The following is a 16,107-nucleotide window of genomic DNA, read 5'->3' as shown; positions in this document are numbered from 1 at the left end:
GGTAGAGCTGGGAGGGAAGAGGGGCGGGGGTAAAACTTCTAAATACTATCTACATTGGTAATTAAAGTGGCGCGTTGAGCAACCCCTGTCACAGAGATGGACTAATTTCAGGGCAACCTGTGCCAACACAAACAACTGCTCTCTCTAGCTTTCATTGTCAGCACTTGAGGTTTTAGTAGAATGTTTGAGTGTGGTGCTGCCAATTTCTCCTTCTCCATATTTCCCCCCCACGCGATTAGTCATTGTCCAAGATTTTCTCCACTTTCTCTCTAGAGCGGCAGACAACTTGGGTCTGTCATCGCCTACAGTCAGAGCTTAAGAAGTGCACTAGAAGACACACACACACACACACACACACACACACACACAGAGATCAAAGACAAGCACACATAAACATGCTCCCTCTTTCCATTTCTCAAAGACACACAACAAGACCAAAACAAACCTTCCCTAACAAAACACAAACCGTACATGACTTCCAAAACAGTAACATATGTTCATAATATACAAATGTACCATCATTCAGGTTCTCTTTTCATCCACAGACAGCAGAAGCACAGATAGTACAAAGGCATCCCTCTGTGGTGTGTGGAGTCAAGTGGTGAAACCTCAGTAATCAGTTCCCAACCATGTCACTGGAAGTTAGACTGGGCTGAGGCGGCTTGGCGTGCCAGGAGAGGCCAGTATTGACCCAGCCACACCTGTCCTGAACACCCTCAGTTCTAAGACTACAGTAAACCACACCTTCAGTGGTCCAGATCACAGTGTAGGAAAATTCACATTATAATCTGTTATGGTAATGCAGAGCAAAAGGTATTTTCGGTGCGGAATAAATTAATGCATGTGCCAATCAGTGAAACAGAATGTGTGACGCTTCCTTTTCATAAAATGTCTTCACACTATAGGGGGCCTCCTCTCTTCTGTGGTTTTTAAATCACACACAGAGACACATGCACAAAGACATGCACATACGGACTGTGTTTCTGAGATTGTATGTGTGTTGGGGGGGTGGAAGCTGAATGGACACTTTCGGGGGCCCCTGTTGCCTGAACATGCAGCCTTCTCTCTACCCCATTAGTGTAGCAGCTGCCTTTAATAAGAGCTCAGCCCATATTTATTCAGGTACAGAGTGCAAGAGAGTGCAGAGAGACAGACAGAGCGAGCGCGACAGACAGAGCGAGCGCGACAGACAGAGCGAGAGCGAGCGAGCGCGACAGACAGAGCGAGCGCGACAGACAGAGCGAGCGCGACAGACAGAGCGAGAGCGAGCGAGCGCGACAGACAGAGCGAGAGCGAGCGAGCGCGACAGACAGAGCGAGAGCGAGCGAGCGCGACAGACAGAGCGAGAGCGAGCGAGCGCGACAGACAGAGCGAGAGCGAGCGAGCGCGACAGACAGAGCGAGCGAGCGAGCGCGACAGACAGAGCGAGCGAGCGAGCGCGACAGACAGACAGACAGAGCGAGCGAGCGAGCGCGACAGACAGAGCGAGCGAGCGCGACAGACAGAGCGAGCGAGCGAGCGCGACAGAGAGCGAGAGCGAGCGAGCGCGACAGAGAGCGAGAGCGAGCGAGCGCGACAGAGAGCGAGAGCGAGCGAGCGCGACAGAGAGCGAGAGCGAGCGAGCGCGACAGAGAGCGAGAGCGAGCGAGCGCGACAGAGAGCGAGAGCGAGCGAGCGCGACAGAGAGCGAGCGAGCGCGACAGAGAGCGAGCGAGCGCGACAGAGAGCGAGCGAGCGCGACAGAGAGCGAGCGAGCGCGACAGAGAGCGAGCGAGCGCGACAGAGAGCGAGCGAGCGCGACAGAGAGCGAGCGCGACAGAGAGCGAGCGCGACAGAGAGCGAGCGCGACAGAGAACGAGCGCGACAGAGAACGAGAGCGACAGAGAACGAGAGCGAGCGCGACAGAGAACGAGAGCGAGCGCGACAGAGAACGAGAGCGAGCGCGACAGAGAACGAGCGCGACAGAGAACGAGAGCGAGCGCGACAGAGAACGAGAGCGAGCGCGACAGAGAACGAGAGCGAGCGCGACAGAGAACGAGAGCGAGCGCGACAGAGAACGAGAGCGAGCGCGACAGAGAACGAGCGCGACAGAGAGCGAGCGCGACAGAGAGCGAGCGCGACAGAGAGCGAGCGCGACAGAGAGCGAGCGCGACAGAGAGCGAGCGCGACAGAGAGCGAGCGCGACAGAGAGCGAGCGCGACAGAGAGCGAGCGCGACAGAGAGCGAGCGCGACAGAGAGCGAGCGCGACAGAGAGCGAGCGCGACAGAGAGCGAGCGCGACAGAGAGCGAGCGCGACAGAGAGCGAGAGCGACAGAGAGCGAGAGCGACAGAGAGCGAGAGCGAGCGCACTCAGTCCTCAAGTGGGTGTAGGACATACTGTGCAGAGCCGGGCCCTAGAGGCCCCAAGGGGTGTGCATGGCTGATCGCCCAACTCTCCTCTCCCCCCCAGATTCCCCTGTCCAAGACAAATTAGCAGCAGTGCTGCTGTCACCATGGGCCCTGACCAAGAGAAACAGCCCTGTTAAAGATAACACCCTAGGACAGTCCCTCCTTCCCTATTCATATCCCCTTCATATTGTAGGTCAAAAGACTGACGCTCTGGCCCAACGCTGCACTGGAGAACTCCCTTCCAACCTCTCCATAACCTCCCACTGTTCTCCACACGCCTTTCAACCATATCTGTTGTGGCCAGAAATGCAGACTAGGACGTGTACGTGTGTGTGTGTGTCACTATGCAAGTTTTTGGTGTGTGTCTGTCAGACTTTGGCGTGCGTGTGTGTGTGTCCATGCACGGGCGCATAAACTCTGAACTTAGCTGAATCACAAAACTGCCAACAATGCAGAAGTGTCAGCAGCATTCCAGCTCAAGCTAACAGAGCCCACTGCATCATGGGAGTTGTGGTTTATTTGTCAAACTGGGCTACAGTAGTCTGTATGGCTGCCTACGCCAGAGGGACTGGGGTTCCTCATTGAGAGGAGCCTCATTTATCTCAGTGGCAGAGCCCTTCCCCGCCAGCCTTGGTCCTGCAGGACCCCTGAACTGCTGACACCAGACACACACCCCCCCTCTTAACGGTGTGTTTCATCTGCATATTGATCAGCCTGGCCAAAAGAACAAAAACCTCAGCATTACACTGCATATATAATGTACACTACTGTTCAAAAGTTTGGGGTCACTTAGAAATGTCCTTGTTTTTTAAAGAAAAGCACAGTTTTGTCCATTTAAAATAACATCAAATTGATCAGAAATACAGTGTAGGCATTGTTAATGTTGTAAATGGCAATTGTAGCTGGAAATCAATGGGATATCTACATAGGCGTACAGAGACTGATTATCAGCAACCCTCACTCCTGTGTTCCAATGGCACGTTGTGTTAGCTAATCCAAGTTGATCATTTTAAAAAGGCTAATTGATCATTAATTAGAAAGCCCTTTTACAATTATGTTAGCACAGCTGAAAACTGTTGTGCTGAATTTAAAGACGCAATAAAACTGGCCTTCTTTAGACTAGTTGAGTATCTGGAGCATCAGCATTTCTGGGTTCGATTACAGGCTCATCAGTCTATTCATGTTGAGAAATGAAGGCCATTCCACACGAGAAAATGCCAAGAAACTGAAGATCTCGTACAACGCTGTGTACTACTCCCTTCACAGAACAAACTGGCCCTAACCAGAATAGAAAGAGTGGGAGGTCCCAGTGCTCAACGGAGCAAGAGGACAAGTACATTAGAGTGCCTAGTTTGAGTAACAGACGCCTCAAGTCCTCAACTGGCAGCTTCATTAAATAGTAACCACAAAACACCCGTCTCAACGTCAACAGTGAAGAGGCGACTCCGGGATGCTGGCCTTCTAGGTTCCAGCTACAATAGTCATTTACAACATTAGCAATATCTACACTGTATTTCTGATCAATTTGATGTTATTTTAAAATGGACAAAAATAATAAAAAAGTGCTTTTCTTTCAAAAACAAGGACATTTCTAAGTACTGCAAAGTTTTGAACGGTAGTGTAAAAAAAGTCCCCGTTATTCTACTAAAGCCTCCTGCAATCCTTTAAGGAAGGTTTCAATTCAATTAGGTGGCTCAGGACTTCATTAGGGAAATGTGAAATGATTGAGGAACTTAAAAATCAATAGGGCATTTTTATTACATATAAAATAGGGATTCACGATATATCGTTGACCATATCGGAATCGGCCGATATTAGCTAAAAATGCCAACAACGTGCGTACATGACGCCAAGTAAAATGTTGCGCTACACTTGCAACACAGCATTCCTAACCTAGCCCACAAGTTCTGTGGTGTGGATCGAGCAGTCAACAAGTCGAGCAGTCATTTGAAAGAGTAAGAACATTTCAGTGAGACAACTCAAAGGCGAAATCCATTAACGCCAAGACAATGGAATTCATTCCCCTTGACAATCATCCGTTCTCTGTTGTGGGTGATGTTGGCTTTCACAGACTGGTCAAGCACCGCTATACACGACCAAGTGTGCTATTTTTCAGCGACTCCTACCGGAGTTACACAGAAATAGCATCACTGCTATTAGCTTCACGACAAACATACTATGGAACGCCGTTTGTGTCTTTGCGTGTCAAAAAAAAGATACAGTAGCACTGTCAAAGCTGTATACATTTTTTATTTTTTATTTATTTAAAAAAAGTCTGCAAACAAGCAAACACTGGCCACGAACGATGTGTTTACAATACCACGTTGGTAATAAAGCATCATTTGTTTGACCGCAAAGTCTGGGGTAGCTAGCTTTATCTTGGTACCTAACTAGCACCAATACAACCAGCCTGAAATGACTAGTAGAAACAGCAGTCATTTTCATTAGTTCTTAGCAATGATTTAGGAATCCTTGTAAGTATTAGCTAGGTTGCCACTTGTTCGCCAATGGAAATTGAACTTCAGTTCATGAAAATAAATAGCTAGCCAGCTACTTAACCCTGTTGTCCAAAGCTAACGTTATAAGCCTCTATACCATCCACTGCATCTTGCCTATGCCATTCTATACCATCCCTCGTTCATATATTTTTTTTATGTACATATTCTTATTCATTCCTTTACACTTGTGTGTATAAGGTAGTAGTTGAGAAATTGTTAGGTTAGATTACTCGTTGGATATTACTGCATTGTCGGAACTAGAAGCACAAGCATTTCGCTACACTGGGTTATATGTTGTGAAGCTAGCCACAATAAGGATTAGGCACAAGAGGAATTTGCAGTTTGCCTTCAAAATAAAATAGAATTGTGTCATTTTTAATTTGAAGGCTAGCCGCAAAGTCCACTATTGTGGCTAATTCTTACTGTGGTTAGCTTCACATAGATGGGTCCAACCACCATTAATCAAATAAGAACTGTGTTATAAATTAGGGTTATTTTAGATGTTGACACCTACCTACTGAAACAGATTGTCGTTTTGCTATGTTTTTGGGCAAGAACATTGTTTGCATCCATGAGCTAGGTAGCTTTTTTTTGACCAGCAATGTAGGTGCGGGAGACAACTTTACCAGCATCATAGCATACGTATTGATGAATCGTTGTGACATATGAAATACAAGTGAGTGTAATCAATGTGTAATAATTACATTAAAAAAAATGTATGAACGTGTTAAATTATTATGTGACGTGCAGTCATATTCATGTCCTGATTGGTCAACAAGCTTATTTCACACGTCATAGTGTTATTTGACGTGCATCTTTTTTGACACACGCAAAAACCCAAATCGGCGTTCCATAGAAATCCTGGTTGAGAATGAAACGATTGAACAAATTAACAACGAAACACAGCAAGTAGGTGAAAGAAATAGGTTTCGATTAGGTCTTACTGGTAATGGGGAAATGCGTAAAAGCCAACAAAATACATTTTTGGGTCAGTGTGGTGTGTGTGTAACCTTTATTTAACTAGGCAAGTCAGTTAAGAACAAATTATTATTTACAATGACGGCCCGGCCAATTGTGCACCACCCTATGGGACTACCAATCAAGGTCGGATGTGATACAGCCTGGATTCGTACCAGGGACTGAAGTGACGCTTCTTGCACTGAGATGCAGTGCCTTAGACCGCTGCGTCCATGTGTAAATTATTTAACTGTACTAGAACGCTTAAAAGGCCGCAAAAGTTCTAAATTACACAGATCTTTTTTGGGGGGTAAGGAAAATATCAGAATCGGCCAAAAATGTCATATCGGTACATCACTAAAATAAAATAATTTAAAAACTCAATGGAAACGGCAAGATAATCATCCCTCACAAGGGTCTGAAATTCTTCCTTGCAAGACTATCATCTGGAGGCCACATGAAATGTAATCTCTGCTGAATGATGGTAATATGAGGTAGATACACTCCATCAGTGTATTTATTTGGACAGTGAAGCTAAAGCTTTTAATTTGGCTCTATAATTCAGGATTTTGGATTTGAGATCAAACGTTAAATATGAGGCGACAGTACAAAATGTAATTTTATTTGTGGGTATTTTCATACATATCTGTTTTGCCATTTAGAAATGAAAGCACTTTCAGTAGAGTTGAAGTCGGAAGTTTACATACACTTAGGTCGGAGTCATTAAAACTTGTCTTTCAACCACTACACAAATTTCTTGTTAACAAACTATAGTTTTGACAAGTCGGTTAGGATATGTACATTGTGCAAGTCATTTTTCCAACAATTGTTTACAGACAGCTTATTTCACTTAAATCACTATTCCAGTGGGTCAGACGTTTACATACACCAAGTTGACTGTGCCTTTAAACAGCTTGGAAAATTCCAGAAAATTATGTCATGGCTTTAGAAGCTTTTGGTAGGCTAATTGACATAATTTGAGTCAATTGGAGGTGTACCTGTGGTTGTATTTCAAGGCCTACCTTCAAACTCAGTGCCTCTTTGCTTGACATCATGGGAAAATCTAAAGAAATCAGCCAAGACATCAGAAAATAATTGTAGACCTCCACAAGCCTGGTACATCCTTGGGAGCAATTTCCAAACGCCTGAAGGTACCACATTCAACTGTACAAACAATAGTACGCAAGTATGCATGGGACCAAGCAGATGTCATACCGCTCAGGAAGGAGACGCGGTCTGTCTCCTAGAGATTAATGTACTTTGGTGCGAAAGTGCAAATCAATCCCAGAACAACAGCAAAGTACTTTATGAAGATGCTGGAGGAAACAGGTACAAAAGTATCTATATCCACAGTAAAACAGGACTGGTGCACTTCACAAAATAGATGGCTTCATGAGGGAGAAAAATGATGTGGATATATTGAAGCAACATGTCAAGACATCAGTCAGGAAGTTAAAGCTTGGTTGCAAATGGGTCTTCTAAATGGACAACGACCCCAAGCATACTTCTAAAGTTGTGGCAAAATGGCTTAAGGACAACAAAGTCACGGTATTGGAGTGGCCATCACAAAGCCCTGACCTCAATCCCATAGAAATTGTGGGCAGAACTGAAAAGGCGTGTGCAAGCAAGGAGGCCTACAAATCTGACTCAGTTACACCAGCTCTGTCAGGAGGAATGAGACAAAATTCACCCAATTTGTGGAAGGCTACCCAAAACGTTTGACCCAAGTTAAACATTTTAAAGGCAATGCTACCAAATACTAATTGAGTGTTTGTAAACTTCTGACCCACTAGGAATGTGATGAAATAAATAAGTTTAAATAAATCGTTCTATTATTATTATTATTCAGACATTTCACATTCTTAAAATAAAGTGGTGATCCTAACTGACCTAAGACAGGGCATTTTTACTAGGATTAAATGTCAGGAATAGTGAAAAACTGAGTTTAAATGTATTTGGCAACTGTATCTAGTCCATATGAAGGTGTCATAAGTACTTGAACAAATTAAATTTCTCTGAGTACACAAAAAAATTAAGAACACCTGCTCTTTCTATGACAGACTAACCAGGTGAATCCATGTGAAAGCTATGATCGCTTATTGGATGTCACTTGTTAAATCCACTTCAATCAGTGTAGATGAAGGGGAGGAGACAGGTTAAAGACAGATTTTTAAGCCTACCATAGAGCGGGTAAACGCAAGTATTTCCCATGACTGTGTCTCAAAACCAAATGTTTACCCACCACTCCACTCTGGACTTGAACAGTCTTTATGACCAGGTCCACCTATACAAGGCAGCAGTGCCCACCTTCACCCAAAAAGGACATCGCCCTAAAACGCAGCCCCAACACTTCAACCAGGAGCAACAGATCAATAGACACACCGCACAGACCAGCAAGACACTCCCAGACCTGTGGGTAAAGGGCTTGGTAAAGCCCTGCCTAATCTCAGCTCACTGGTCACAATAGTAACACCCACCCATAACACACGCTCCAGGAGGTATATTTCACTGGTCATCCCCAAAGCCAGCTCTTCCTTTGGCTGCCTTTCCTTACAGTTCTCTGCTGCCAATGACTTGAACAAATTGAAAAAATCACTGAAGCTAGAGACTTATATCTCCCTCACTAACTTTAAGCATCAGCTGTCAGAGCAGCTTACCGATCATTGCACCTGTACACAGCCTATCTGTAAATAGCCCACCCAACTCCCTCATCCCCATAGTGTTATTTATTTTTTTGCACCCCAGTATATTTTCTTGCACATCATCTTCTGCACATCTATCACTCCAGTATTAATGCTAAATTCTAATTACATTTCGCAACTATGGCCTATTTATTGCCTTACCTCCCTAATCTTACTACATTTGCACACACTGTATATAGATTTTTCTATTGTGTTATTGACTGTACATTTGTTTATCCCATGTGTAACTCTGTTGTTTGTCTCTCAATGCTTTGCTCCATCTTGGCCAGGTCACAGTTGTAAATGAGAACTTCTTCTCAACTGGCTTCCCTGGTTAAATAAAGGTGAAATTTAAAAAAAAAATGGTTTGATGAAGAATGCAAAAACCTAAGAAAGACATTGAGAAAACCTATCCAACCAAAAACAGAGACCCAGAAAACCTGAGTCCACACCTTCACTAAAACGAATCACAAAAACAACAGAAATACACTACGGAAAAAGAAATAACAGCACCTCAGAAATCAGCTCAGTGTAATTGAAGAAACCATACACTAACCACTTCTGGGAAAATTGGATAACAACACAGAGTTATCTAAAACGGAGATGTATAGGTAAACCACGTCTCCAATCTTTTTGGCCCTATAACAAAGAACAAACAGAAAAACCATATACATGATCAAATACACATCTTAGATTTAACTATTAAAGACTACCAGAACCCACTGGATTCTCCAATTACATTGAGTGAACTACAGGACAAAATACAAACCCTCCAACCCAATAAGGCCAATTTAAATTGGCTATACTTAAACTCTAACATCATCCTCAGCTCTGGCATCTTCCTCAATATTTGGAACCAAGGACTGATCACACCACAAAAGTGGAGACAAATTTGACCCTAATAACTACCATGGGATATGAGTTAACAGCAACCTTGGGGAAAATCCTATGCATTATCATTAACAGACTCGTACATTTCCTCAGTGAAAACAATGTACTATAAAATCCATGTACAAACAACAAGTGAGGTTAAAATTGGCACACACAAAAAAAAAAAAACATCCTTTCCACAGGGCCGTGGGGTGAGACAGGGATGCAGCTTAAGCCCCACCCTCTTCAACATATATATAAACAAATTGGCGAGGGCACAAGAACAGTCTGCAGCACCCAGCCTCACCCTACTAGATTCTGAAGTCAAATGTCTACTGTTCGCTGATCTGGTGCTTGTCCCCAAGCAAGGAGGGCCTATAGCAGCACCTAGATCTTCTGCACAGATTGTCAGACCTGGGCCCTGACAGTAAATCTCAGTAAGACAAAAACAATGATGATCCAAAAAAGGTCCAGTTGCCAGAACCACAAATACAAATTCCATCTAGACACCGTTGCTCTAGAGCACACACAAAAATAAAACTATACATACCTTGGCCTAAACATCAGCGCCACAGGTAACTTCCACAAAGCTGTGAATGAGCTGAGAGACAAGGGCCTTGTATGCCATCAAAAGGAATATAAAATATGACATACCAATTAGGATCTGGCTAAAAATACTTGAATCAGTTACAGAACCCATTGCCCTTTATGGTTGTGAGGTCTGGGGTCTGCTCACCAACCAAGAATTCACTAAATGGGACAAACACAAAATTGAAAATCTGCATGTAGAATTCCACAAAAATATCTTCTGTGTACAACGTAAAACACCAAATAATGCATGCAGAGCAGAATTAGGCAGATATACGCTAATTATCAAAATCCAGAAAAGAGACGTTAAATTCTACAATGACCTAAAAGGAAGATTCTCCCAAACCTTCCATAACAAAGCAATCACATACAGAGAGATGAACCTGGAGAAGAGTCCACTAAGCAAGCTGGTCCTGGGGCTCTGTTCACAAACAAACCCCACAGAGCCCTAGGAAAGCAACACAATTAGGCCAAACAAATCATGAGAAAATAAAGAGAGAAATACTTGACACATTGGAAAGAATTAACAAGAAAACTAGAACGCTACTTGGCTCTAAACAGAGAGTACACAGTGGCAGGATACCTGACCACTGTGACTGACCCAAACTTAAGAAAGTTTTGACTATGTACATAGCCTTGCTATTGAGAAAGACCGACGTAGGCAGACCTGGCTTTCAAGAGAAGACAGGCTATGTGCACACTGCCCACAAAAAGAGGTGGAAACTGAGCTGCACTTCCTAACCTCCTGCTAAATGTATGACCATAGTGACACATATTTCCCTCAGATTACACAGATCCACAAAGAACTGGGAAAAAAACTATTTTGATAAACTCCCATATCTACTGGGTGAAATAACACAGTGTGCCATCGCAGCAGCAAGATTTGAGACCTGTTGCCACAAGGAAAGGGAAACCAGTGACAAACAAACACTATTGTAAATACAACCTATATTTCTGTTTATTTATTTTACCTTTTGTACTTCAACTATTTGCACATCGTTACAACACTGTATATAGACATAATGACATTTTAAATGTCTTTACTCTTTTGGAACGTCTGAGTGTAATGTTCACTGTTCATTTTTGTTTATTATCTACTTCACTTGCTTTGGCAATTTTAGCATGTTTCCCATGCCAATAAAGCCCTTAAATTGAATTAATTGAGACAGATTGTGTGAGTGCCATTCAGAGGGCGAATAGGAAATGCAAAAAATGTAAGTGCCTTTGAACAGGGTATGGTAGTAGGTGTCAGGCACACCGGTTTGTGTCAAGAACTGCAACGCGGCTGGGTTTCTCACACTCATCAGTTTCCCATGTCTATCAAGAATGGTCCACCATCCAAAGGACATCCAGCCAACTTGACAACTGTGGGAAGCATTGGAGTCAACATGGGCCAGCATCCTTGTAAAACACTTGACACCTTGTAGAGTCCATGCCCTGAGAAATTGAGACAGTTCTGAGGGCAAAGTGAGGTGCACCTCAATATTAGTAAGGTGTCAATGGTTTTGTACACTCAGTATATGTGTATTCAAGTAGTCAGATGTTTAGTATTTGGTCCCATATTCCTAGCAAGCAATGACTACTTAAAGCTTCTGACTCTACAAACTTGTTGGATTTACAGTTTGTTTTGGTTGCATTTCAGATCATGTTCTGCGCAATAAAAATGTAATGGTAAACAATGTGACACACTTCCTCAACACGTCTGAAGTTGAAGAAGCGTGCAATTGGAATGCTGACTGCAGCAATGTTCATCAGAGCATTTGCCAGACAATTTAATGTGCATTTCTCTACCATAAGCCAGCTCCAATGGTCATTTTAGAGAATTTGTCGTCAGTTAGTACAACCAGCCTCACAACCGCAGGCCACATGTAACCCCGCCAGCCCAGGACCTCCACAACTCATTCTGATTGGTAAGGCCAGGCTCCCAGTCACCTGTGGGATTGTCTGAGACCAGCCACCCAGACAGCCGGTGAAACTGAGGAGCATTTCTGTATGTAATAAAGCCCTTTTATAGGGGAAAACTAATTCTGATTGGTAAGGCCAGGCTCCCCAGTGCGTGGGCCTGGCTCACAAGTGGATGGGCCTATGACCTCCCAGGCCCACCCATGGCTGCGCCCCTGCAGTCATGTGAAATCCATAGATTAGGGCCTAATGAATTTACTTCAATTGACTGATTTCCTTATATAAACTGTAACTCAGTAAAACTGTTGAAATCTTGTTGCGTCTATATATGTTTCAGTATAAATAAGAGTAAAATATGTTTCTAATGATGAGTGAAGGCAGCTCTAGCGGGGCAGCTCTAGCAGGGCAGAAATGTAACAATTAGACTTGTTGGAAAGTTGGCATCCTATGACGGTGCCACGTTGAAAGTCACTGAGCTCTTGAGTAAAGGCCATTCTACTGCCAATGTTTGTCTATGGCGATTGCATGGCTGTGTGCTCGATTTTATACACTGGTCAGCAACGAGTGTGGCTGAAAATAACGAATTCACTATTTTTTTAGATAAAAATATGACACCTTGAAATGGGGGGGACTAGACACAGTGTTTTCATTTCTAAAACATACACAGTACCAGTAAGAAGTTTGGACACACCTACTCAAACAAGGGTTCTTCTTATGTTGTAGAATATTAGTGAAGACATCAAAACTATGAAATAACACATATGGAATCATGCAGAAATCCCCCCAAAAAGTGTTAAACAAATCAAAATATATATTTATATTTGAGATTCTTCAAAATAGCAATCCTTTGCCTTGACGGCTTTGCACACTCTTGGCATTCTCTCAACCAGCTTCATGAGGTAGTCACCTGGAATGCATTTCAACTAACAGGTGTGCATTGTCAAGAGTTGTGCTATGACATGGTAGGGGTGGTATACAGAAGATAGCCTATTTGGTAAAAGACCAAGTCCATATTATAGCAAGAACAGCTCAAATAAGCAAAGAGAAACAAAAGTCCATCATTACTTTAAGACATGAAGGTCAGTCAATACGGAACATTTCAAGAACTTTGAAAGTTTCTTCAAGTGCAGTCGCACAAACCATCAAGTGGTATGATTAAACATGCTCTCATGAGGACCGCCACAGGAAAGGAAGACCCAGAGTTCTCTGCTGCAAAGGATAAGTTCATTAGAGTTACCAGCCTCAGAAATTGCAGCCCCAATAAATGCTTAACACAGTTCAAGTAACAGACACATCTCAACATCAACTGTTCAGAGGAGACTGTGTAAATCAGGCCTTCGTGGTGGAATTGGTGCAAAGAAACCACTACTAAAGGACACCAATAAGAAGAAGAGACTTGCTTGGGCTAAGACACACAAGAAATAGACATTAGACAGGCAGAAATATGTTCTTTGGTCTGAAGAATCCAAATTTGAGATTTTTGGTCATTCTAAGGCCAGAATCCCAGAGTCACGTCTTCACTGTTGACATTGAGACGGGTACTATTTAATGAAGCTGCCAGTTGAGGACCTGTGAGGCGCCTGTTTCTCAAACTAGACACTAATGTACTTGTCCTCTTGCTCAGTTGTGCACCGGGGCCTCCCACTCCTCATTCTATTCTGGTTAGAGCCGGTTTGCGCTGTTCTGTGAAGGGAGTAGTACACAGCGTTGTACAAGATCTTTCTCGCATGGAATAGCCTTAATTTCTCAGAAAAATAATAGACTGACGAGTTTCAGAAGAAAAGTATTTGTTTCTGGCCATTTTGAGCCTGTAATCAAACCCACAAATGCTGATGCTCCAGATACTCAACTAGTATAAAGAAGGCCAGTTTTATTGCTTCTTTAAAAAATCAGAACAGTTTTCAGCTGTGCTACCATAATTGCAAAAGGGCTTTCTAATGATCAATTAGCCTTTTAAAATGATCAACTTGGATTAGCTAACACAACGTGCCATTGGAACACTGATAATGATAATGGGCCTCTGTACACCTATGTAGATATCCCATTAAAAATCAGCCATTTCCAGCTACAATAGTCATTTACAACATTAACCAAGTCTACACTCTATTTCTGATCAATTTGATGTTATTTTAAAAAAGGGACAAAAAAAGTGATTGTTTCAAAAACAAGGACATTTCTAAGTGATCCCAAACTTTTGAATGGTAGTGTACCATCAAATAAAAAAGGTGACATTCTGTACTGTCGCCTCATATGAGACATTTTATCTCAAATACAAAATGCTGGAGTAGAGCCAAATTAAGTTTTAGCTTCACTGTCACAATAACAGTCACCTCCTTACACCACTGAGCACTCTAATTCATCTTCATGTGCCACTTTCCACCAATTAGATCAGGGCTCTTGGCAGGTGGGAGGGCCTTAGTCAAGTCAAATCAAATCAAATTGTTTTTGCTGACAGACAGCAAGGTCCAGGAGAAGCAGTGAGAGGGAAGGGGCAGAGGGCTGGTGCAGGGGAACTGGTTGGCTGTTCCCCTTTAAACCTTGCCCTCCCCCACCTCTCACAGCTAATCAAGGGCAACTTCAGAGAAGAAGAAAAAACTGAAATCCAGAGCAGCCTCACTCCCAGTTAAATACCTTACTGTACCACATCAGATATGCTGTGCAAACTAGGCCAGGCCTTATACTAAGCTGGTCAACCTTTGGAGGTGCTGATTACACCACTGTTCACTAAACAATATAAGCAAGGCCTTACAGTGTGGTGCTTTCCCCTGTAGTTATTTATCAAACCACTGCCATCTCCAGATTATTTTGTGCAGCAGCTAACTTTGCCAGTTGTGCAGAGCTGTGTGTGTTACAGGATGGGTTCTTACCCGAGTCGCCCCAGCTGCTCCAGCTCAGGGACGGGGGGTCCGTATGTGTGCATGTGGATGGGCTGGTAGTGGTACAGAACCTCTTCTAACCGGTTCACGGTCAGCAGCGACACAGTCTGACCCTGTAGCACAGGAGAAGTGGCACATTACAGTCAAACATGTTTTCCGGTGTGAACATCACTAATAAATCACCACAAAGAGATTTAGCAGTTGTAGAACAAATATGCTACCCAAATCCTTAAGGAAACAACCGGTGGTCGGCAACCTATGTCGTCGTAAAAAGGCATGCTAGATCGAACAGCATTGACCAAGTCCAAAACGGCCCCCAAAGTAGACAGCAAGAGTTAAGCAGTGAACAAAGCTATTTTTCTCAATAGTGAAAATAACCTACCCTAAGTTAAACCCTCTGATGGTGATTTGGATAGGGAAAGCCTGTGCTTATGCTAGAGCTCGAATTGTACAAAGCAAGAGAGAGCTACTCAAAAATAGTTCTGAACCAAAGTAAATACTATAAATACCCAGAATAAATCCTGTGGAGAACAAGGTAAGTAATGATGAGAAATACAGAACACAGACTGCCCAGAAGGCTCCGGTGATTCATGATAAATTAACTTTACAGGAGGGAGGCAAAGTCATGGAGGAGAGCAGTAACCGTCCGTCCGTCTGTCTGTGTGACTCCAATCAACGGGAGCTTTAAGTGGATTCATCCAGAAACACCATCATGGCACGGTGGGTGGCCAACCAAATTACCTGAATGACATCACTGCCATTTGGTAAGCTCTCCGGCACGCCAAACGACCCACATTAATCTGTCGTGTATCCTCCAATCAGAAAATATGCTGTGAAACAGATTTGATATCTGCATATTCTCTTCCAATCCATGAAGGTTGAAAGGGGTTTCAAATGTCTGCCTTGCCTCGCAGTCAAAATGCCCTTGACTGTGGCCATTGAGCAAGAAACATGATCCTTCTTCAGGACGTTGCAGCATTGTTCGATCTCAGCCTGTGCCATTAGTCAGAGGGACTTTCCGGTCGGCCATGTTCTCTACTGAGTTTCAGTCTAGCTTTAAAGCATTTAGACTGGAAGAAGGGTAATGGATGAGTTTGGATGACAATGAAACAAAGAGAATTTAAAAAAAAAACATAGATAATGTTTAAACAAAAATATAGGAAGGGAGCGAGAAACAGAGTGATAAAAAGTATGAGAGCGAGAAACAGTGACAAAAAGTATGAGCGAGAAACAGAGTGATAAAAAGTATGAGAGCGAGAGAAACAGAGTGATAAAAAGTATGAGAGCGAGAAACAGTGACAAAAAGTATGAGAGCGAGAAACAGAGTGATAAAAAGTATGAGAGCG

At 43.3% G+C, this 16,107-nt stretch overlaps 1 protein-coding gene across 3 annotated transcripts in view; it reads right to left on the bottom strand.

Moving 5' to 3' along the window:
- The window catches only part of mnat1 (MNAT1 component of CDK activating kinase), a 55,215-nt gene that overhangs the window by 17,642 nt on the left and 21,466 nt on the right, over nt 1-16,107 (bottom strand). For all 3 annotated transcript variants that reach the window (XM_021584958.3, XM_021584959.3, XM_090220841.1), the window contains exon 8: nt 14,753-14,874. In XM_021584958.3, coding sequence (XP_021440633.1) covers nt 14,753-14,874 — 122 coding nt within the window. The remainder of the gene's footprint in view (nt 1-14,752; nt 14,875-16,107) is intronic.

The sequence above is a fragment of the Oncorhynchus mykiss genome, chromosome 25, assembly GCF_057628025.1.
Source record: "Oncorhynchus mykiss isolate SJ-2025 chromosome 25, ASM5762802v1, whole genome shotgun sequence".
NCBI classification, from domain to species: Eukaryota; Metazoa; Chordata; class Actinopteri; order Salmoniformes; family Salmonidae; genus Oncorhynchus; species Oncorhynchus mykiss.
This window is presented reverse-complemented; position numbering and strand designations above follow the sequence as displayed.